The following is a 22105-nucleotide window of genomic DNA, read 5'->3' as shown; positions in this document are numbered from 1 at the left end:
CGGAGTCGGCGCCCCACGCGGAAGAATCCAAAACCTGTGGACGGCGAACGCGAGGCAGGGGAGCCTGCGCCATTGACCCTCTCCTCTTCCCTACGTTGTTAGCGTCTCAACATCCTGAAAACCTCTGGCTGGGGACAGTGCGCAGCCCTTTCTCAGAGGGAGCAACGGCCCCCAGGAGGCACAGCGGTGAAACGCAGGCCTCCCGTCTGGCCCGCACACCCCAGAGGCAACAGTCCCCAGGCTCGCCTGTCCCCAGGCCGGGTGTCAGGCCACCAGGGACCAGCCCTATAGCTTAGAGGCCGCTGAAATGAGTCCAGTGGCCGACCCTACGCCATCCACCCTGGCCTCCCTGCTGTGTCTCCTGCAGGAACGCCGACAGAGCGCAGGCTCCCCCCCCCCCCCGTCCCCGCCCCCCACGCTCGTCACCTGCCGTCCCAACAGCCAGGTGCTTCCCCACGGGGCCCCGCCTCCTCCCATTTCTCGGGCCTGTGAGGGGAACACACTTGGTTTCCCTGAACCTCTCTGGGGTCTTCTCTTGTGGGCAGAGTCCACTCAGGTAACAGCCACGCGGGAAACGCTGCCTTGCGGGCCAGGCTGTGAGTGGCCCTCCAGGGATGGCCTGTCAGTGAACCCTCCCTGCTCCCAAGCCACTGCCATGGGCGGGAGGCTCTGGAGCGGGGCGCGCCCTCTCCTCTCCCTTTCCCCCCTCCTACCCTCCCAAGTCCAGCAGGTCGGTATGTTACCAAAGGCATCGGAAGAGACTCTTTTATTCCAAGTTTTGAATAGTTCAGTCTTTTTTTTTTCCCTTGAGAATAAAATGTTTGGTATCACACACTAAAAATCAGCAACTTAATCATTTACCAAAAACACCATTTAGAATTCACACAGCTGATTTCCACAAGTCTTTCAGGGGTCTCTTTTATTATCACAGCAGCTTCCAGCTCTGCGTCCGGCAGAGCACGGCGGTATTACAAGGGTGCTCATCATCGCGCCAGCGAGCGCACATACAGATCGGGGTCGCACATGCGATACAGGAAAGGAGTGACCCCCACCTGAACCTGAACCTGAGCCGGGGATTCTCTTTGCAGGTGTAATCACGTCTCCGCCGTGCTGGGTGTGCGTGAGTGCTCTCCACCACAGGCGATGAACACTGGTCACTCCGCAGCTTTGAAGCGCGGGGCCCACATGCAGCATTCTAGCACGTGACCGCGCGGCCACCGGGTCGCAGTTGTATAAACACAGATTAAACCAACGCGCGTTCATGCGGGAGTGTCGCCCAAGGACAAATCTCATTTCCCAAAGCAACAAGCCAGGTGTGAATGTTACTGCCGGGGGGGGGGGGGGGGGGGGGTCCCACTCTGTACTTGACCCCGATGCGAGTGCAACTTTCTGCAAGGCAGGCTGCGGTTCAGGGTGCCGCGGTGCGCAAGGCCAGCGTGGCGCGCTCACACCTGCCCGGGGGAGTGGATTGGAGCCGCCGGGCAGGCAAGGGGCAAGCGGCAGGATGGGCGCGTGGCAGGAGGGGAGCGCCACCCCCGCGTACCGCCTCGCTGCTCCAGCGAGGAGCAGTGGGGTAGCCTCCGCAAGCCGGGAGCTCGTGCGGCGGTCCCAGCAGTGAGAACTCCCCCCAAAACACCCTCGTGGCAGAGAGAATGAGCGTAAGCTCGAGGCCACTGTCGAGCAAGCCCAGAGTACTTCAGGCGGGAAGACTTTATTTTCATTGCCTCCCAAAAGGACTGTGCGCATGCGTGTTTGCGTTTCTATGCAACTAGAATTAACCACACCCGTTCTCTGCGGGGGCCCTTCCGCTCCCCAGCCCCCCACCCCCAACCGCAGCGAGGCCGCTGCGCTACGCTACGTTCTTTCACAGAAAGAGTACCATCCCCGCAGCTGCTCCGTGCGCGCGCCCCCCCCCCCCCCCCCCCCCCCGCCCCGTGGCTCCCGCAGTGCAAGTTAAAGAGGAAAGCACTTCAATCACGGGAGGAAAACGCTCCTTAGAAAAATAATACTTCAAAAAATAAAGCAAAATCTTTTACCAAAATAATTCTTTGACTTTTCAAAACTGTTCTCTCGGCGAGCCAATGTAATAAACGAGTTAGGAGACTCGTCTCTCTCGGACCACCGTTTCCCCACCGGCCCTTGGTTCGCGAGGGAAAAGCCGAGGGGAACGGAAGGTGTGAATCCTGGATGGCGAAGAGGGCCGGGGCTGTGAGGTCTGTACACTAAGGCTCTGCGGACGGTCTAGCGTGTATCTTCTTCATGTGTCGACGACAGTTAATGGAGAAAGAATATGGCTAAGTGCTTACAACAAGAACCCAATCAGAGGAAAGTAATAAATAACATCTACAAAGAATATAATTTAACTTCTTGAAACTATCTTCTTAAAACCCAGCAGTTTCTTCTGAGAGCTTCCAACGGAAACGGACCTCACTACCCTCCGCGCCGGCTCCGTTCAAGGGCACAGGGTCAGCACACGCCCTTGCTGGGGGGAAGGGTGCTTGCCCGGCGGAGGGCCGGGTGGGGGTCGCGGAAACGCTGCCCCGGAAACGTCTCCGAGATCTGAACTTAAGGCGTGGCAGCGCGACGGAGAGCCGGACGGAGCCTGCCACAGGTGCGGTGAGGCCTAAACCTTCCAGCCTCGGGCCGCACGCGGGGCGCGGGAGATCAGCGGGTCACACAGGCTGTCTTTAACCAAAGGGATTTAAAGAAGGGCTCGTCACCTAAAACGTGGACCAGTCGGCGAATACTGCAGGGGAACAACCGCAAGGCGGGCCCAGGGCAGGGAGGCCTGCAGTCCCTCCAGAGCCCCCCCCCCCACTCGGGTGGCGTGACCCCACACGCCCCTCCCGCCCAGTGCAGAAGAGGGGTACGAGCTGCCCCCAGGGAGTGTGGCCCGCACTCCAGTCGTGCGCATTGGGCGTTCCTCAGTTACACTGCCCCCAGCAGGGCCCGACAGCCACCTCTGCTCGGGGTCACGGGTGCACGCCGCACACCGACCACCAACCGAGGACGCGCTGCAGGCCGGGAGGGCGGTGCCGGCGCCGGCTCTCAGCGGCAGCCGGGGAGCGCCTCCCACTGCACAGGCGCCCAGTCGTGTCGCCCGTGAAGCGCACCCTTCGTAGCAGTTGACTTAGAAATGTCAGCCCTCGGGGCCGCGGGGCCGGGAGCGTGCGTCTGGACTCTCTCTGCTCTCCAGCAAGTGACTGCACGCCAGGGTCCCCAGCTCCGCTCCTCGGCTCCCAGAGCCCGCCCTTCGAGGGGGCGTGGCCCGGCTCCACGCAACGTGGGCGCTCGCGCTCGGAGAGTTCACGCCGAGGCGGAGCGGACGTCCTGGTCCTCAAACGGGGGCGGCGGCTCTCTCCAGAAGGTGAAGTCGCTGAACGTGTCCGAGCAGGGGAAGTCAGACGAGTGGCTCCTCTTGAGCAGTGGGAACACGTGGTCGACCACCTCACAGAGTCGCACGTACCTGCGCGGAAAGGGACATCATCATTGCCTCCCGGGACACCCGGCGGAGGGGCACACCCGCCACGCTCCCCGCCCCGTGCCTGGAAACTAGGAGAACGCCACAACCCTGAGGGGCGGGCCCAGGGGGTGAACACGGCAGAGGGGGCCTAGAGTCATTCCTCAACAATAACAGGAGACCGAAGGGCGCGCCAAGAAGGAGTCGGAGAAGGCCCCACAGCGAGGCGGCAAGACCCAGGGTGGCGTGGAGAAGCGAGGAGGACGGCAGAGCGGGAGAGAGGAGGACCTGAGGACGTCAGCCCAGCAGAGGGATGGCCACCCGCCTCGGACCTCACGCGTGGGCACTGCAGGGACGGAGCCCAGACCCCTGGAGCGCCGTGGGTCTGGGTGTGTGCAGGGAAGAGGCACCAGGCCCCGGGGTTCAGGAGACACAGATTCGACTCTGGCCGTGCCACTTACTGGCTGTGGGATCTTGGGAAAACGGCTTTGTCTGCTAAGCCACAACCCACCCCCCGCCCCCCATGAAGGGCAGACAGGGAGCGCCCCACACTGTTCACAGGAGAATTAAATTAAGCAGAGTATGCAGCAATACAATCACGCACACTGCATGTTCTTGACATGCCGTCAACGGACAATTATCATTAGGGAAGACTCAGCCCTGGCTAATGAGCAGCTTTAAGAAGAGAAGCGGTCATTGGCGCGAGGGTCGAGGGACCTGGGACCTGCTCCCCGCCCCACTGCTGTGGAACCCGAGGCAATGGACTTGAACGAGACCCGTGTTTCTCAACGCGCCCCGCAATTCCCTCACTCCACTTTCTGCACATTCCCAAGAAGTTGTTGCACATCAGTTTGCTTCTGCGGCCTACACTACAGAAGGAAAGTCGCCGTGTTGAATATGCATTTTCAGACCTCCGGGCGCCTCCAACCAAGAACTGTGACAAGCCGGGGCCCCCCTGAGCATCCCCAGGGTCCCCCCGCCCAGCCGCCGGGTCCCTCTGCAGCTCCAATTTGCTGGGAATCGAAAGGGGCTTTCCAAAACCCGGCCTCTAGGATTTAGTGTGCTCTAAGGCATAAAACAGCTTATTAAATGAGAATGAGTGTGTGTATTTAATAAAGGACCTCCAAAGGGCTTCTGAGAAACATCGTGCTTGCATAAAATGAAAAAAAAAAAAATCTCCCTTAACGAGCAAGAATTATGTCTTTCCTGGGGATGAAAACAAACGTTTACAATACCTCCTGGCTTTAGGACCTATTCGCTTGAGTTCTGCGGCTGTGGGAGGCGACCGACCCCGGCGGGGGCAGCTCACCCAGCACTCACCGCCAGGGGGTGGGGCCCCAGCCCAGGCAGCTGTCAGGGGGCTCTGAGTGAGCGCTGGCCGCGCCCCACCCGTGTGCCTGGCCGGACCGCCCTCCCCCACCACCCCCACCCCCACCCCACACAGGACTCCTGCAGGGCACAGCGCCCAGGGGGCTTGCACTGAAGCCCCTCACCCAGCAAGGCCCTTGACCCTCGGAGACCTTTCGGGTGACTCCGCAGAGCCAGTGTTGCAAGTTCGGGGGGGCGGGCCCCCACTTGGCTTTGAAACGGTGGTCCCAGTTCGGCCCCAGGTGTGGAGAGCATGCTTTCCGGGGAAAGGAGCCCCCCTCTCTCGGGCACAGCCACACCCCCAGCCCAGGCTAAGACAGCTTCCCTCAGCCACACGAGCAGTGCCCTCGCTGTCGCTGTCGCACACGGGGCTCCGCCCCAGGCCAAGGCCCCGGCAAAGTGTGCGTCCAAGCCGAGTCTCAGGGAATGGGGTGACCTCGGGGGCCTCCTCCTCTCTGCCGGCCCCTTAGAACGACACCTGCCCCGCGGCTGCTGCCCGGCAGACACCTGGGCGGTCCCTGGGCAGCGGCGGCCCATCGCCTGGGAGTCTCTCTGAACCTAAACAACAATCTACTCGACCTTCCCCAGACTCGGGGGGCCGTGACACGTGGGAAGGTGACAGGCCGGGGAGCCAGGGCAGAGGGGGCTCCGGTGTCCCCGGGGGAGGCCTGGCGTCATCAGGGTGGCCACGCAGGACTCAGGAGGGGAAACCACGAAGCTGAATAGGCCCCCCACTGCGAGGCCAGGCTGGAGGCCCCGCCGGGGGAGGGCACTCTGGAGGATGGCAACGTGCTCCGGGGAACCCAGATCTGCGGTCGACGCAAACCCACCAGAGGCGCCGGGAGAAGACCCAAAGACGCCCATTCCAACCCCTCCACCCGAGGAGGGCGCCCGCAGGCCCCTGGGGTGCTCGAGGCAGCAGCTCTCAGCCGGGTCTGCCCACACGGGGCCAGACAGAGGCAGCCACGTCTGTCCGCCTGGCGTCACCGGGTACGCAAAGCTCCCAGCCCCTGGGGGAGGAAGTGCTGTCCCCTCCAGGAAGTGAGGAGTCCGAAGTGAGAGACGCCTCCCTGCCGTCGCCCAGCCCAGCGGTCAGCCGCGGGAAACCGGCCGGGACCCCCACTGCGGGAGGGGTCCTTACAATGCGTGCTCGGCCTTGTTTCCGATGGCGACGCTGCGGCGTGCGGGAATGTGAAGGGAGACACCGTCCCTCAACTACAGCGCCCCATGATGCATCGGGTGCCTGCCCCTCAGCGTCACACTCTGGGCTCCGAAACCCAACTGGGGGACCCACAGCTGCTAGTTTCCAAGTTCATTAGACTCCTCTCTGGAGTGGAGTACGGCCCCAGTTTAAACGCTCCACCCAGAGGGGGTCTGATTTAATCCAGACTGTGCAGACGTGAAATTTCGGGCATAATATGGGAGCTAAAATCTACTCTCCTTGTGGGGACTAACGGTTAAAGCACAGGCAGCGAAGGACCCACGGGTGCACGGTACACAGTGCAGGACCGTTCCGACACTGAGACGCCGGGGGCGCCGGGGGCGCGGGGCACTCACGAGGAGATGTTGGTCTTGGCGTGCTCCTGCACCAGCTCCCCTTTGGGGTTCACGGTGAATATCCTGTTCAGGGACACGCCCACTTGCTTGTACGAATACACGTCCTGTGTGGGGTGAAGGGTCAGAGAAAAGGAGTTCACCGTGAATACACACACAGGACACCTGGGGTCCGATGCCACGTGACGCGTGTTGGTGAACCGGACCCACGCTCCCAGCTAGCGCAGGGGGAGCACATCCCCGGACGGACATGAGAGACTGTCAGGTCGGCAATCCCCTCTGGCGCCCCTGCGCTCAGCATCTCGGGAAGGGAGTTCCAGACACCGGGACCCTCGGCATGCCCCCTGCAGCCCTCCCGCTCCTTACGGCTATTCTCCCACCTTCTTGGGCACGAGTGTCAAAAGTAGGAGAATCCCCTTACTCTGTCCTCCTGACCATCGAACTTTCTGGCAAATTGGGGCAGAAGACACAAAGTGCCAGAGCATTTCCTGTACTGCACGGAGCAACACCGTCACCCCCGCCCCTTATGCACAGGGGGCGTGTCCCGAGACCCCTAGTGGGGGCCTGAAACCGGGGAGGGCACCAGACCCTGTAGGGACTGTGTTTTTCCTGCACAATGCAGACCACCTTTGATTGGGTTTAATTATCAATTAGACACAGTGAGAGATTAACAACAGTAACCAATAATAAAGCTAAAGAATTGAAACACTACATTGTGATAAAAGGTACGTGAATGTGGCATGTGGCGTTACCAAGTAAAATACGGGTGACTCGAACACAAGCACCGTGATGCCACGAGTCCATCTGATGGCCCGGACAGCTACTGAGTGGCAGACCTGACAGGCAGGGGGCGAGCAGGGGTGTCCGCCCTGCGGCCCATCGGCCACGTGCAGCCCATCGGCCACGTGCAGCCCAGGGTGGCTGTGAATGCGGCCCGACACAAACTCGTAAGTTTACTTAAAACACTGTGAGATTTTGTGTGTGTGTGTGACTACTTGTCCCCGTGTATTTCATGTGCGGCCCAAGGCAACACTGCTTCTTCCAGGGTGGCCCAGAGACGCCAAAAGTTTGGGCGCCCCTGGTACAGCGTGAAGGCTCGGGACCAAGGGAAGACTCGGGGGGGGGGCAGAGTGGGACGCGTGGGACTTTATCACGCTGCTCGGAAGGGTGAGCGAGGTAACGCTGATGAACTGTTTATTTCTGGACCTTTCCACTTAATGTTTCCAGACTGCGGTTGAGAACAAGCAGCTGAAACTGCAGAAAGTAAAACCGCGGACCAGCATGGGGGACCACCGCACCCTTAAAACTTGTACCTCGGGCCTCACCACTGCCCTAGGCATCAGCCCTGCGGGCCCCGGCCGGCAGAGAGCACCTGGCCTGGCCGGTGTTCCTGTTCGACTAACTCAGTGGACCGTTCGGAACTGAATGTTTCCAGACCCACGTGTCGTGCCTCAAACTGAGACTCGACGGCCAAACTGCAAAGAAAACTAGAGGCTGTGAAACAGCTCGCAGTCCCCTTGCCTCTGGATGCGGGCGAAGGCCTTTGACCAGCCGCCCCCCCCACCAGTCGGAGGGGAGCCCGGCCTCGCAGGCAGCCTCCCGGGGGGCAGCCGCCAGGAAACACGGGGGGCCCCGGGGCGCCCCACCCCCCGGCTGCTACTCACAGCAGGTCGGTTTCCAAAGGCCGCATAAAAGGGTTCTGTGTTTGGGAAAAACAGGTTTTTGATGTCCGTCAAACACTGGACTTTAAACTTTTCTGGCTTCTTTTCTATCACTTCCCTGTCAAAACAAGGAGAGAAAGAAGGGAGCAGGGTGAGAGGGCAAGCTTCGTTCCCATCAAGCCATTCTGAACCGTCAAGACGCCGTGGCCCGAACAGCGCTCGTATCTTCAGGGGCTGACGGTGCGTCAGCCCGCTCCGCTGTCCCAGGAACGTGCTGGACGGGAAGGGACTCGCTCCCCCCTTCCAAGTCCCCCAGAACGGAAAGGCTGAGGGCACTCGGTCTGCCGGTCACCCGCGGAACAAGGACCCCAGAGCACAGGGGAGAAGAAAACCTCTCCCACCCCGTCTTCTGAGGCCGGCACAGCCTCGGACACCACACCTAAGGAAACGGAGTGTGAGCGGTGTGGGAGCCGGTCTCATGTGTGAACATCAGTGCGAAGCTTCAAAATGACTTAAAAGCACCCCGGCTGGCATAGCTCAGTGGATGGAGCACACGCAGGCTGCAAACCAAAGCATCGCAGGTTCGATTCCCAGTCAGGGCACATGCCTGGGTTGCAGGCCACAGTCCCCAGCAACCGCACATTGATGTTTCTCTCTCTCTTTCTCCCTCCCTTCCCTCTCTAAAAATAGATAAATAAAATCTTTTAAAAAATTTTTTAAAACTTATCAAAATTTAAGCAACACTTTCAGAATAGGATGCTTCATCATTTCAAGAAGGCAGGCACGCAACCGAAACTCAAAGAAAGACTTGTGCAGTGTGTGGAGATGGTGCTGTGACCAATCGAACATGGTAAACGTCATTTGCACAGTTTCGTGCTCATGGGGATGTCTCGTTGGATGACGCCCCACGGCCAGGCAGACCAGTTGGAGTTGACAGAGAACAAATCCACACATTCATTCATTGAGAGCAATCGACGTTATACCACTCGGGAGAGAGCCGACATACTCGAAACGTACAAATCAGCAGTTACTGGTGAAGATGAAAAACGTGCCTTCTGTTTTGTGGAAAAAAATCAACACGAACCTTTGGGCCAGCCCTCTGTGTCCTAGACTCGCAGCATTTCGGAGCTCAGGGGGATGCAGCAGATCCTCTGGCCCCGCCCTGTCACCTGGCAGCTGGGGACAGTGACCCAGCAGGGGGGCACCACCCCTCATTAGTCGCCCAGCAGCGTCCAAGGGTGGGGCTCCGGCCCCCACTCCAGCCCCCGCACACCCCACGCCAAGAGCTTACTGCTGCCGACTGTGCCGCGCGAACACCCCCAGTGTACACCCGGACAGCACGGTCACAACGGCACCGGATTCCCGAGTCTCGCTAGGGCAGGTCACGGCTCACATAAGCAGACCTCCGACCAGTTCTGGGACATCTGAGGCCGCCCCACCACAGCTCGGCCCCGACTGGGGGCCTCGGGCCACGCCCCCTGGAGCGCCCCCAGCTCCCAGGAGGGAGCACAGCTGTGAGGGTCCGGCTTCTCTTTCTAATAACTCCCCGCTAGGACACAGGGGCCCCTCTGGGACGAGAACATTTAAATCAGGAAAAACCGAAGAGGATCACCGTGAGTTATTGCAGTGGTAGGAGGCCAGGAACAGAAACGTCAGCTCTGGACTCTGCCTGGCAAAGCCTTGGTGCTCAGCATGCCACCAAGCAGCGGGTCGCACACCATGCCCACGCCCCGGGGACACTCTGTTAAAACACGGGATTACCGAGCCATCTCGTTAAAGCGTCTGGGTTTCTACCGAGGTCTCCGTCACGACCCCTCAAGGAGAGTGCACTGCGGCACCCACAGGTGTTGCCTGCACCTTCTCCCCAGTGCGGCCCGTTTCCGTGCAGCATCTCTTCCTGCAGCAGGAGGAGGAGCTGCCACTCGCACGGCACAGGACCGCACTGGAGACGGCCGCCGGCGAGCTGAAGGGACACGGCCCAGAGGGCGCCAGGGCCGTCTGGACTCTCCACCACCACCAGCACGGTCAGGGCCACAGGTGGCACCTCTGGTCCCCAGTTGAGGCAAAATCACAACAAAACTTCTCATCGGACATTCGAGACACAACCGCAGGGTGCGCACTGCAGCCCCTGGCAGGGCCGGGGTCCCGTTACGGCCACAGCGGGTTATGCTGTGGGAGCGTCTGGGAGCTGCCCGGGGGCTCGGGCTGCACCGAGGGGGCCAGCGCTCCCCTCCCCCACCCCGCAGGCCAGAGTCCAACTGGGCCGCCCTGACCAGAAGGGGGCCAAGAGGGCCGAGGGAGGAGGATCGTGAGAACCAGGCCAGTGGTCTGTCGCACGCCGTTACAATAAGCAGCGACCAAAACTCCCTGTGAGGACGAGTATGACGGGGGTCCAAGGCCAGGTGAGCGGTGGCGTCTGGTAGGAGGGCCACTGAACCCGACCCAGGTCCCCGGCTGGACGGACTGCAGGCTGACTCTCCCAGACCCCACGGGAGTCTGACAACACGGGGCGGGGAAGGGGCGCGGGAGCAGGAGGGGCGGCCACCACAAAAGGGGTGCAGCACGCGGCCAAGGGCGAGAACATCACCGTGGAAAGCAGAGCCGGCTCAGCACCACCGAGCTCTAGAGGCTGGGGGGAAACGGGACTGGGAGGAGGCGGCAGGTCCTGAGCGGAGAAGGGGGCCCCGAGGACGAGCGGAGAAGGGGGTGGGCAGGGCCAGCCTGCTCTTCGGGGTGATTTTCCCGGCGCCCACCTTGGAGACGGGAGCTGGGTCAGGAAGACCCTTCAGAGGCCGGCCGCTACAGCACATCCCCCCAGGGAGGGACACACAGCCCGCCCCGGGCAGAGCAGACGGGGCAGTGGGACAGGAGGGCGGGCCGGCAGCGCCTACCTGTGCAAGGCGGAGAAGAGGCTGCTGGGGCTCAGCAGCAGGGGCCCCTGCGGCAGCACCGTGCCCCTCTCGTTGACCCAGTGCAGGTAGCCCCTCGTCATGTCCGCCATCCCGATGGCCCGCGCAGAGCAGTAGAGGAACTTGTACCCGTTCCTGGAAGAGACAAAGGCGCACCCTCAGCGGCGTCGCACTGGGGGGGGGGGGGCCTCCGGCGCCCTCACAAGCCCGGACCCGCATCCGCCCCGTGAACATGGCGTGGTGGCCGGTCCCCTCAAGACCACATTCCACAAAACCTGATTACAGATGCCACCCCCACCCCCCCACCCTGCCCCGGGGCCTGCCTCGTCGCCGGCTGCTTCTCCCCAGACAAGTCACCGTGGCGCCCAGTGTCCCAAGAGCTCTGGGGTCCTGGGGCCCCATTTCTTCCCACCCCCATCCATCCGGGGCCCTAAATGCCACACCCTGACGGGGACAGCGGCCAACGTTAGTGACGCTGTGATACGACGGACGCACAGCCGGCCTGCGTCCTGGGTTCCGGGCACAGAGCCTCCAAAACCCTCGGAACTCCCCCGGCGGCAGGAGTGAGGGGGGCACCCTGCACCGTTCCTGGGCCGCCCCCTCCACACGCGCCCCAGTGTCTGCTCAGAGGCGACGCGGGCAGGGCGGGGGCCGGTTGCCGGAGGAACGAACCGGCAGTGAGAGCTCAGACGCCGATGTCCGAGGATTCGGTCAGGCATGCCCAAGCGCCCAAGCCTCCGGCAACCCCGACCAACGGGGCTCAGACGGCTTCCGGTCCGGGAACGTGTCCAGGTGCTGAGAAGGCGGCACGGCCCAACTCCTTTGCGGGGGGGGGGGGGTCCCTCCCGGGCCTCACCCTATGCTCCACCTGGCTGTTCACTTGCGTCCTTGGTAATAAACCAGTAAGCATGTTTCCCTAGGTCCTGAGCCATCGTCGCAAATTACCGAACCTGAGCGGGGGGGAACCCCCGGTTTGCAGCCAAGCTGGGCAGACTGTGAGTGATCTGGGGACCAGCTCCTCTCCCCCGCATCTTGAGTAGGGGGCAGCCCTGGGGGGAACCCCACCCGAGCTCCTGCTGCAGCCTGAACCATCCCCCTGCCCCCCCCATCAGGTCTCCACATGGAAAGAAAACAGAAAACTCAGCACTGAACCCGGTCATGCTCACAGCCCCCCCACACCTTGCCCTCCCCCAGCCAGAGCCCAGCGAGCCCTGGCCCCTGCCCTGCCTTCCAACCCCACCTGCTCCTGGCGCAGCACACAGGGGCGGGTTCTCGCCGCCCCTCCCCCTCGCTGCGCTTGCTCCAGCGCCAGACCCCTGCCCCCCCAGACCCTCAGGGCTCTGCTCAATCGCCACCCCCTGAGAGGGCTCTTCTCTGCTGCCTCTGCGTAATAACACGACCTGCCCTGGCCCTCACCCCAGGCGCTGATGCTGGCCCCGTCTGTCCCCCTGTCACCTGTCACTGACGGTACATTGCAATCCCCTGTCTGCTGTCTCATTCATCTGCACACTCCCTGAGGGTGGGGACTCAGTCTCACTCTGGGCTGGAACCCCTGTGCCCAGAGCAGTGCAGGGCACACAGCAGACACTCGGAAATATCTGCCGGAGGAGCACGTGCAAACTCCCCACTTCCCATCGACTCCCTGCTCCCCCACGGACACCACACGCTGGCCGCGGGGCTTGTCACCAGGCTGGGCTGGTAGTGAGTCCTTTAAAAGAAACACAGGAACGTTTTTAAGACTAAAGAGAATCTAGAAACATCAGCGTGTGTGGACCACAGGGATGCATCTGAACATCAAGCAGTCTTTCTAATTAAACATCTTTGTACTTGAGCTGTCTAATCAATGCAATCTTTAAAAAAAAAATCACTATTTCTGTCTCCAGCTCTTCACACCCAAGTCGGAAGCTGCCACCTGCCGGGAGAGCTCTGAGATGCTAATTTGATTCAAAACTCGATTTTCAAATGCTTTTCACACTTCCTGGCAGCTGTGGTCACCACCCAGCTGTCCGGAGGCTCCGGAGGGCTCCAGAGGTCGTCCCTAACCTCAGGTGGGAAAGCAGCTCGAGGAAGGAGAGCACCCCCTGCTCATAATGCTCGTAGGTAGCAGCAGGGGCTGGCTGCCCAGGGCCTTCGCCGCACACAGAAGCTGTCGGGAACACCAGGAGCTCCCACCCACGCCCAGGTGTCCCGAGCCCCCATGGGCCATGGCCCAGCAGTGGAGGGGGGAGGCCGCTGCTCTGGGGGCCACGCACCTCGCTGGCCCCCGTGTCTGGGTGCCGCGGGAAGCACAGCAGACTCCGCACTTGGGGGAGTGTGAGTCCCCGCCTCCCGGCCCTAACGGAAATGCAAGGAGGCTCCAGGCTGTTCCAGAGCCTCACCCTCCACGGCTCGCTCACCTCCACGGCTCACTCATGCTACACGGCTCGCTCACGCTACATGGCTCACTCACCTCCACGGCTCACTCACGCTACACGGCTCACTCACCTCCACGGCTCACTCACCTCCACAGCTCACTCACGCTATACGGCTCACTCATCTCCACGGCTCACTCACACTACACGGCTCACTCACACTACACGGCTCACTCACCTCCACGGCTCACTCACCTCCACGGCTCACTCACGCTACACAGCTCACTCACCTCCACAGCTCACTCACCTCCACGGCTCACTCACCTCCACGGCTTACTCATATTACACGGCTCACTCACATGACACGGCTTACTCACGCTACACGGCTCACTCACCTCCACGGCTCACTCACGCTACACGGCTCACTCACGCTACACGGCTCACTCACCTCCACGGCTCACTCACGCTACACGGCTCACTTACGCTACATGGCTCACTCACCTCCACAGCTCACTCACCTCCACGGCTCACATTACACGGCTCACTCACGCTACACGGCTCACTCACGCTACATGACTCACGCTACATGGCTCACTCACCTCCACGGCTCACTCACACTACACGGCTCACTTACACTACACGGCTCACTCACACTACATGGGTCGATAGAGAAGAGAAGGCTTGCGGGCTTGCATGTGTTTTGGTAAACCGTACAACCTTATTTTTTCAAGAAGATATCTTTTCTGGGAAAATCCAAATTGACACAAATCAAGACAGTCCCTTCCCCCCAAAAATGTAACTGCTTTTTTTTTAACGTCTCAGCGAAGACAGGAATAGATCGATGCTCCAAAAGCCACAATGAGTCAGGCTGTGAACTGAGAATTACTCAGAGGCCTGACCCAAGACGGTTTCTTTCAACCTAAAATAGACGCGATTGTCAGTGCCGTGCAAGTCACTGAAAAGCCACCACTTAACCCTTCTAAAAACAGATCTGCCCAAGGTGAGGGGGCTGTGGGGAGAGGGTTAGGCGGGCACAGGGCGGGGAGTGTGCAGGCGGGGACCTGCAGGGGGCAGCGTGGGGACGAGGATCGGATCGGCCCTCTGCCTGCGCCCCGCCTCTGTCCAGCAACCGCCCTGGCGGAGCCGACCTTACAGCAGCCTGCCCCAGTGAGCGCGCCTTCTCTCGTTATTCACCCGCTCGTTACACACCGCAGACGGGGTGCAAGCGCTTCTGCCTCTGCTGGCAGCGCTGAAAACGTGGCGACTGCCCGCCAAGTTCGTCAACAGGGCACCAGATGCAACGTGCTTTCTCCATATTACGGAACTGTGTGCGGCGGTTAAGAAGAGGTAAACCTGCCCTGGCTGGCGCGGCTCAGTGGAGTGAGTGCCAGCCCGAATACCCAAAGGTTGCCGGTTCAATTCCCAGTCAGGGCACATGCCTGGGTTTCAGGCCAGGTTCCCAGTAGGGGGCACACAAGAGGCAACCACACATTGATGTTTCTCTTTCTCTCCCTCTCTTTCTCCCTTCCCCTCCCCTGTCTCTAAAAGTAAATAAATAAAATCTTTTTTGAAAAAAAAAAGTAAACCCAATGTGACGCAGCGGAAGGGTGCATCACGTAACTGTTCGCAGTGCTCGTAGCGAGGGGATTAGCTTGGCACTGGATCACAGAGGAGGAAGACACACATCTACATACTTCTAAATTTCTCTAGTTCTCCTTATTTCTCTCTATTTAAAAGAATCATGTATTACTTAGGTAATTTTTTACAGAAGAGACCTAGAAAAGAAAGGTCAAACTAGTGACCTGGGCATCTAAGAAATTGGAAGTCTCTGATTCCACCAGAATAGAAGGTCCCCTCCCAGGCAACCCGCCTCCCCCCCCCCCCCCCCCCCCCCCCCCCCCCGCACACTGGAGCACCAGGTCCAGGACGCCTGGGCAAATGAATGAGGGCAGAGCAGAAAGCACGCACTTCACTCCCCTGTGCTCACGGGGGACTGGAAACAGCGCCAGGCGCCCACCCCCAAGGCCCCTCGCCCCAGACGGGGGCCACCAGTGAGCTTGTCAGGCTCTGAGATGTTGGGAACTGCCCTGCCTGGTATCAGAAGCTATAACCCCCGCCAAGGCTAAGGCTGAGGGAACGACCTTGGACCGTCAGCCACCAAGGAGACAAAAGCTTATCTCCCTGGCAGGGGCACCACTTCTGCTCCTTTTACTTCACCCTGCCTGGCCCCCAATGCTTGGTCGGTTAGCCAATGACGAGTAAAATTTCCCAAGGGGGGAACGACCTAAGACAGGCACGATCATGTGGGAGGCCCCCAAGAAAGGACTTTGGGGGCTACAGCAAAAGGGGGTGATGGACCCTTGCCCCTTGGCTTTGACAAAGCCTGAGTCCTCACTGTCTGCAAGAAAATCTCCTAATCTCTTGGCTGCCTTACTTCCCCTGCTCCACCTAAGCCTGAAACAATGACAGAGGGTGGTGCAGCTCTGTGCTGGAAAGGGTGGGTTCCTGGGTGATCAGGTCTAAGAAAGAATATGTAAAATCCTGTGAGACCTGCTTTGTTTAGAATGCCCTCAATTAGCTGATAAGGGACCAAGCAAGAAGTAAGTTTGTTCCTCAAAGTTTTATGGCTCTTTAGCTGTCTGACCCTGACTCAGAATAGGCCCTCAGAGTTCCTTGTTATCTGTTGTCTGATCCTCACTTCCTGGCCATGAGTATGAGCTTCACCTGAATTCCTGTGTAAACGAACCCAGTAAAAGCCTGCTCGGGCGGGAGAACGGGACGCTCTCCCCTAGGGAAGGTGGCCGAGGCGCTCCCCACTAGAGAGAGTGGCTGTTCCATCCCTACGTCCCTAGTTCCCCACAGGACCTGGTTGTCTCTGTGTATGTGTTTCTCATGTTTCGACGAGCCACCCACAGCGTTCCTCGGCCACTGCAAGCCGATGGTCGTGTCACGGAGCCACGGGCCTGGGTGCTGTCCCGACACTCCCCTCCCCCTCCTCCCATGGAGCGGTGGAGGGCCGGTCCCGAGTCAGCCGCACGCACCTCCCAGCCCTGACTGGCTGGAGAACAGGATGCCAGGAAGGAGCGGGGGTCCCCGAGGGGCTCAGAGCCCTGGGGACAGAGGAGAGCGGACGCGGGGGCCCTGGAGCTGGGCAGACAGGGCCGGACCGAGTTCCGCCTGTCAGCAGCAACAGGAACTCGGACAGGCCGCTGTGACTCTGAGCGTGTCTCACTCGTCTAAACACAGAAGTGATCTTACTTGTCAAAATCACCCTGGGCCGGGAGTGAAGAGGCACGTGTGCCCGACCGACAGACTCAGAACTACCCACCCCCCCTGGACCCCAGACCCCCAGGCAGGGGCCCCACAGCAGGTGCAGTCTGTGTTCCGGCCACTCGGCGAAGCGCTCCCCGGGCCACGGCTACGCCGGGCTGGAAACCTGCACCCTGGGGGCGGGACACCCTCTCTGGGCAGATGTCAGACCACCATTCGTCACCCGCCTGTCCCTGATACTCCCCGGCATGACCTGCGTGTGCCCCGGTCCCTCCCCCAAGGCTGCCACCTTCTTCCCTCTCCATCAGCTTAGGTTCACCAGCCACTTCCTCTCTCGTCTCTCGGCACTGAACTCGGGGTTCCCTACCGCCATGCTGCCGACGCCCCCGGCTGAGCAGGGAGCCGCCCCGGCGGCCCACCTGCTGGTGCAGCGCACACGCACACCAGCAGTGCACGGGGCGGGCAGGCACTCTGTACTTACTGGCTCACTTTGTGGTACAGCTTGGCGATGCCCTGGTGGGTCCAGTCCTTCCCGAGGGTGGGCAGAATGTGGCCGAGAGTATCTGACCTAAAGAAGGACAGAACAGAGAAAAGCAACATAAAGAGGGCATGAGGGCATCGCGGAAGGGAAAACACGTGGGTTCCGATTCATGGCACCACAAATGCCCCGTGAAAACTGCCAAAGGACCCGCCACTTGCTTCCCGGACGACAGAAACTGAAGCGGTCACATGAGAAGGCCGGGGAGGGGGGGGGGGGCTACATTCACACGTGTGTGCCGCGTCCCTGAGGGGCCCGTCACGCACGAAGCCCCTGCAGAGGCGTCCACGTGAACCACAGGAGGAGCTGGCCCCCCAGGCGGGAACCGCCGGCCAGCAAGCCCCCCGGGGCAGCTGCTGGGCTGGGCAGCAAAGGCTGGGCAAGCCCAAACACTGGACGGCACGGCCCCCAGCGCCACAGAAAGAGCCCCAAGGCGCCGGCCCCAGGCCCAGGGGTCGAGATGGAGGTCAGCGCACCGGCCCAAGGCGGCGGGCCCACCTGGTGATTGTCCCGTCGATGTCAGAGATGATGACTTTGTCGTCCCAGTTCCACAGGTAGATGGTACCCTCGCAGCGGCAGGTGCCCTGGTACTGCGTGGTGACGCTGAACACCACGTCGTTGGGGCCGTTCTTCAGCTTCAGGCTTTTCTGGAAAACACGACACGACACGCCCTCTTGAGGGGGCGGCCCGGGCCGGGGGTGCGTGCCTCCCGCTGCAGGACAAGCGGGGTTGGGGTCCTCTGGAATCACCGTCCCCCCCCACTGGACCACGGAGCAGTCCCGTCTTCCCCGTCTTGCTCCAGGCGGGAGGGCTCCCTCCAGGATCCGGGCGACCTGAACCCCGACTCTCCCCGCAGACCCACTCCCAACGCGGCTCACACACCTCACACACACAAGGTCTCCCACCCGCCAGGAGGACGCCACCCCCCCAGGGAGGACACCACCCCCCAGAGAGGACGCCAACCTCATATCTCGGGATGAGAGTCATCGGACAGGGTTAAGGCCTAGGCCACCAGGCTCGACAAAAGGAGCCACAGTTCCAGAACGGGTCACACTCCCTACTCCACAGCCCAACGTGCAGGGCCCCGCCCGTGGGGGGGGGGGTTAGACCACGGAAGCGCAGCGTGGGCCCACGCTTCCCTACGGAACCACGTTTTCCACAGTGCTCACACTGGCGCAGACTGGAGGCGAGCAGCCTGCCACCAGGCCCCGCCTAGGTCCGGAAGCAGGGGGTCCAGGCCCAGGAAACCAACCGCACAGAGGCCCCCAGACTCCAGGGTGCCCCCAGGTCACGGGCCGGAGCCTCCCACCACCGCATAGTTTGCTCGGGAGCTGCAGGGTCGCACTCGTGGGGCGGTGTGGGTGTCGGCGCCTGCCCGCTGTCATTCCCCACTGAACACACCCCCCTTCCCCCCCCCCCCCGACTAAGCCTGGGACACCTGCTCATGGCCACTCACGGACACAGGGTCCACGGAAGGAAGGGCCTGACCGAAGCGGCCGTGCGCCCGTGCAGAAGGGGGCACTTCGACCTGCCACCTGGAGTGCTCCAAATCCCATCGCTGGGGCTTGATCTCCCCGCCCCCAGGAGACGCGTCTGAGTCAACGAGCATCTCAAAGCAGGAACACCCGAGCTCGGTCTGTCGGCCAGTCACACTCGGGGTAGGTCACCTGCACCGGGCTGCCTCCCTGTGCCCGAGAAAACAGGCCCCCCAGGGCTGCTGTGGCACAGAAGGCAGAGGGGACGCGGCCCCAAGGAGCCGCCCGGATGGGCGCCCCCGTCGGGGCAGAAGCGCGGGGCTCCGGAGGGGCAGCAGGGACTCTGGGGCACCGAGGTGCCGGGAAGTCCCGTGGGGGCCGGCGAGGAGGGACGCCCAGATGTCACACACACGCACCAGGCCCGGCGGCCGAGCCCCGGCCGGCGCCCACAGGCAGGCCGGAGGAGCAGGCCCAGACACTACTCACCAGCTGCTCCGAGGTGAGCCGGAGGGTCTTCTTGTAGCCGACGCTGGACAGCAGCGGGAGGTGGCTGGCGCTGGAGGGCCTGGTGGCTGCCCGCTCCTCGTCACTGGAGGACGACTCGTGCTTCATTCTGGAACCCACACAGCGACATGGCCGCCGGTCAGGAAGTGCGTCCGGGCGGCCACCAAGAATGCATCGGGCCGGAATCGGTCTCCTGAGCACCGAGCCTGGGGCGGTCATTCCCCGTGTGCCACACGCACGTTTATCAGGGGGACCCACTCAGCTCCCGTGCACACGCTCCCGCGTCCCTCGGCTGGGGACGCCTCTCCTCCATGGCCTCCCAGTTCACTAGCGACCACTGCACCACCAGACACCACCGGGGGGCTCCCCTGCCCGGTCCGCGCAGGGCTGGGCCCCCGCCTTGCCTACGAGCACCCTCACTGTCTCTCCTCTCCCCTCTCCCCTCTCCTCTCCTCGCCTCCTCGGCACAAGGAGTCCCATCTCTGCACGTCCAACCAGTCTGGTCCCCACATCTGCCTCTCCAGACCCACAGCACCCAGATGAGGGCACTCTGGGGCAGACCGAGGGGCACCAATGAGGACAGGGAAGACTCGCCAAGCCCGCCCCGGAGCTCCTGGTGCCCTGCCCAGAAGCCTCAGGGCGAGGGCCTTCTAGGCTCTCCTAGTGGGTGGGGGTGGGGAGGTGCAGGGGGAAGCGGGTTCCTCTTCCTTACGGAGCCCATACACAGCACATCAGTAATGAGTCGAGAACTCTTCCCCAGGCCTCAGGGGCTCGCCCATAAAATGACCTGTTCCCACGAGAGTCCCCTCCTGCAGAGCCCGTGAGCGACGCTGGTCCTCCTAAACCCACAGCCCAGAGGGGTCCAGACGGGCCCAAGGGCGCCTGGCCAGGAGCGGCAGACGACGCGGCCGACGTGTCGAGTCGGGCAATGTCCCCGCCCCATCCAGACAGTCTGGGGGGAGAGGAGACCCAGCCGTGCACCAGCGCGCTCAGGGACAGCAGGCCGGCGTCTCCCTCCGCGGGGCGCGTGCAGAAGCAAAGCGGAATCACTCTCGTTCCCATCTGCTGCTCTGAAGAAGACCCCAACATGGGCAGCCTGCCACGCTTGAGGGGCCACAGACACAGGGAATGAAAGGGAAGCGGCCCTGGCTGGCATAGCTCAGTGGATTGAGCACAGGCTGCGAACCAAAGCGTCGCAGGTTCGATTCCCAGTCAGGGCACATGCCTGGGTTGCAGGCCACGGCCCCCAGCAACCGCACATTGATGTTTCTCTCTCTCTCTTTCTCCCTCCCTTCCCTCTCTAGAAAAATAAATAAATAAAATCTTAAAAAAAAGAAAAGTAGCAACTTAAGTCCTCATAAGTGTTTAAACTACAAAGAAAGGCAAGTTTCAGGAGGGAAACCTATGTCCCTGTCACTGGTAAGGTTCTTCTTCATCATCATCATCATCACCATCGCCATCATCATCACTACTCCTGTCTCCTGTCCCCTGAGGCTGCCTCGGGCCACGACCGTGAGAAGTCCTCCGGTTACACTGTATCGTTTTTAAGCCCCTCTTTCGTTTGGACGTTAGATCTCTAAGGGAGAGACTGTCTCCATCTGATTAGGGGGAAACCAAATCAAGCCAAGTGCCCCCGGCCACTGAACAGATGGCAGAGGCAGGGCTGGGCCCCGAGGATACCACCCCCGTCCACCTGGGTCTAAGGCCGTGGGGTCTGGTGAACACCAGGCCATCAGCGTCCACCGGGCCTGCACCGTGACCCTGGACACGGGAAGGAGCTGCCACGCCCCGGGATGACGGCTGGCACTGTACCTGGTGGACATGCCGAGCTGCGATGGCTGCTCCCCAGTGCTGTGGCTCTTGCCAGCCAAGCTCTGCTCCGGCTTACTTTCCTGGAGAGGCAGAGAAAGCGTCAGGGGCGTACCGGCCGGGGGCCCACCCTGGGGTCCCCAGGCCCAGAGCAGGGTCCGAGGGCCTTCCCCGACAGCACACCCCCCTCCCCGTCTCTTCTGAAGCACACAGTTCAGCTCAACAATACACGTGACAAAAGGGAGTCTGTTTTCCACCGGGGTGTGTGGCACCAGACGGAACTCCACAGCCACCGCAGCGCCGTGCAAATGCCCCGTCGGGGGCCGCTCGGGGGCCTGCGGGCTCTCAAAGTGTTTCCCTGTAACCGCTGAGGGAAATGCCCGAAAACATTTTCACCCTGTGTTGCGCTTGGAAAAACGCCGACGCCGCCTTTCTTTCTCGCACTCATTCTTTTCCCAGAACAGGCTCCTCCGCTGGGCCAGCAGGAGCTCTGAGCGCCCGGAGATCGGGCCGGCCCCGCCTCCCTCCCTTAGGATCCAGAGATCGGGGCCGGCCCGCCTCCCTCCCTTAGGATCCGGGGCCAAGTCACGGGACCTCTCCGCCTCGCGTCCCCCTGGAAACCGGGCGAGGACCCCGCTCCCCCCCCCCACGCCCCGCTGGGGGGCGGCGGCGCCCACAGCCCCACGGGGTGGCGGGGGGGGGGGGGGGGGGGGGGCAGGGAAGGTGCCGGAGGCCAGCGCGGACCGGCGGAGGGCGTTCAGCTCAATCTCGCTCTTTGTGGTCATTGGCTCCGGAGGTAGATTAACGTTTTCCGTGTTAATTTTAAAAAATGAGCAATATAAACAGGGTGACCATCTTAACACATGGTGAGTACTAAGTATTTTCTAAATATCCTTTAGCTTTTTATAAGTGTGCACACAATTGATGGGATAACACACCCAGTGATTTTTAATCTATTTATTGAGACGGGCAACTCAGCTACCACCACTTACTGAGCTTTGTTGGACTAGCTCAGAATATACGTATATCCATCTGAAACAAATACAGTTATATTTTTAGAAATATTTAATGTCATAATGATTCCTTATTTCATCCTGGCATTCTCCTCAATCCAAACTGGTGGGAAACTGGATATTATGCAGTAAGTAGGTCTTTGACATAGCTTTCTACCCAAATTCTAGAACATTCTGCCCTTTAGTAAGGGAA

General features: G+C 61.2%; 1 protein-coding gene across 3 annotated transcripts in view; it reads right to left on the bottom strand.

Moving 5' to 3' along the window:
* Positions 1–2848: 2848 nt before the first annotated feature.
* The window catches only part of LPIN1 (lipin 1), a 91148-nt gene continuing 71891 nt past the window's right edge, over positions 2849–22105 (bottom strand). For all 3 annotated transcript variants that reach the window (XM_036027669.1, XM_036027670.1, XM_028516964.2), the window contains 8 exons: positions 20903–20982; positions 19073–19199; positions 17610–17758; positions 17055–17141; positions 10935–11087; positions 8047–8161; positions 6386–6489; positions 2849–3466 (listed from right to left, as the gene is read on the bottom strand). In XM_036027669.1, the coding sequence (XP_035883562.1) occupies positions 3307–3466; positions 6386–6489; positions 8047–8161; positions 10935–11087; positions 17055–17141; positions 17610–17758; positions 19073–19199; positions 20903–20982 (975 nt within the window). In that variant the 3' untranslated portion in view covers positions 2849–3306. The remainder of the gene's footprint in view (positions 3467–6385; positions 6490–8046; positions 8162–10934; positions 11088–17054; positions 17142–17609; positions 17759–19072; positions 19200–20902; positions 20983–22105) is intronic.

This window comes from Phyllostomus discolor, chromosome 6, assembly GCF_004126475.2.
Source record: "Phyllostomus discolor isolate MPI-MPIP mPhyDis1 chromosome 6, mPhyDis1.pri.v3, whole genome shotgun sequence".
Classification (NCBI taxonomy): domain Eukaryota; kingdom Metazoa; phylum Chordata; class Mammalia; order Chiroptera; family Phyllostomidae; genus Phyllostomus; species Phyllostomus discolor.
This window is presented reverse-complemented; position numbering and strand designations above follow the sequence as displayed.